The sequence below is a fragment of the Empidonax traillii genome, unplaced genomic scaffold (genome assembly GCF_003031625.1).
Source record: "Empidonax traillii isolate 1590-97213 ecotype Southwest subspecies unplaced genomic scaffold, ASM303162v1 scaffold3499:size12667, whole genome shotgun sequence".
NCBI classification, from domain to species: domain Eukaryota; kingdom Metazoa; phylum Chordata; class Aves; order Passeriformes; family Tyrannidae; genus Empidonax; species Empidonax traillii.
The window spans coordinates 11,662-12,667 of NW_020958692.1; the positions used below are offsets into that span (position 1 = coordinate 11,662).

Below are 1,006 nucleotides of genomic sequence, written 5' to 3' on the forward strand. Positions count from 1 at the left end.
CTGAAGGACTGTAAGAGGAATGGGTGTCATCTGCCACTGACCATATGTGCTGCTCATGGGTGCTAGAAAGGGCAATAAAGAGGAGAAGGGAGAGATGAAGTTGTTGGCTTTCCCCAGACACTGTTGCTTCCCATTTCCAATTCTGCCACCCTTTGAGCCATGGTTTCCCTATGGCCCTTTTACTGTGCATCTAGCAGGGACAATTCTGACAGCTCTATCAGAAAATGCACAAAACCAAACCTACTCAAGGGAATCCCAACCTGCGATTGCACCAATTTCTGCCATGAGCAGATGGAAGAGTTTCCAAAGAAGAAATGATGACTTGGAGGCTCAGGTTTGGATGCACAACAACTTTAATGAGTCGAAGAAAAGCAGGCAGATCCCAGAGGGCACGAACAGAAGCCACTAAGATGCAGTGGAGCTCCTGCAGGGTGTCCATCTGCCTGCCTGGCAGAGGGAGAGAGGAAAACAGGTCCCCCTGGGCTGGCCTGGGGGGACACAGACAGCAAAGAAAAGAGATGAAAGAGTGGGAGAAGGAAACATCATCATAAAGTTCCAAACACAATGTCCCAAAGTTCTGTTTTCAGTCCAGCAGCACGATCACAGTTCTTGCAGGTTGTTACCCCAGGACGTTGTCAGCAGATTTAGCAGGGCCCACATCTGCGAGGGTAGCAGTTGGTGATGCAGGAGAGGTCAAAGCCCCCAGAGTTGATGGGCACTCCGTCACAGCTGAGGATGCTGCCAACGGCAGCGGAGGTGGAGGATCCCACGGCGGTGTTCTGTGGGAAGGAGCTGAGGATGGGCCCAGGCAGGGTCACCACCACAGCAGAGGGCTGGATGGCAACATGGGAGTCCTGGCACTGCCTGACACAGCACTCATTGCAGCTGTTGGCCAGCGGGGTGGGCCCGCAGGGCTGGCAGCAAGGGTTGCAGGGCTGGCAGCAGGACATGTCTCTGGCTCACAGGGGCACCTGGCACACAGGGCAGGGACAAGCACAAAGCGGGC

General features: G+C 54.5%; 1 protein-coding gene across 1 annotated transcript; it reads right to left on the reverse strand.

The window, feature by feature from the left end:
- Window positions 1-644: 644 nt before the first annotated feature.
- Window positions 645-950, reverse strand: LOC114072574 (feather keratin Cos1-2-like). The gene has a single exon (XM_027910452.1). The coding sequence runs from the start codon at window positions 948-950 to the stop codon at window positions 645-647; it is 306 nt and encodes a 101-aa protein (XP_027766253.1).
- Between the last annotated feature and the right edge of the window lie 56 nt (window positions 951-1,006).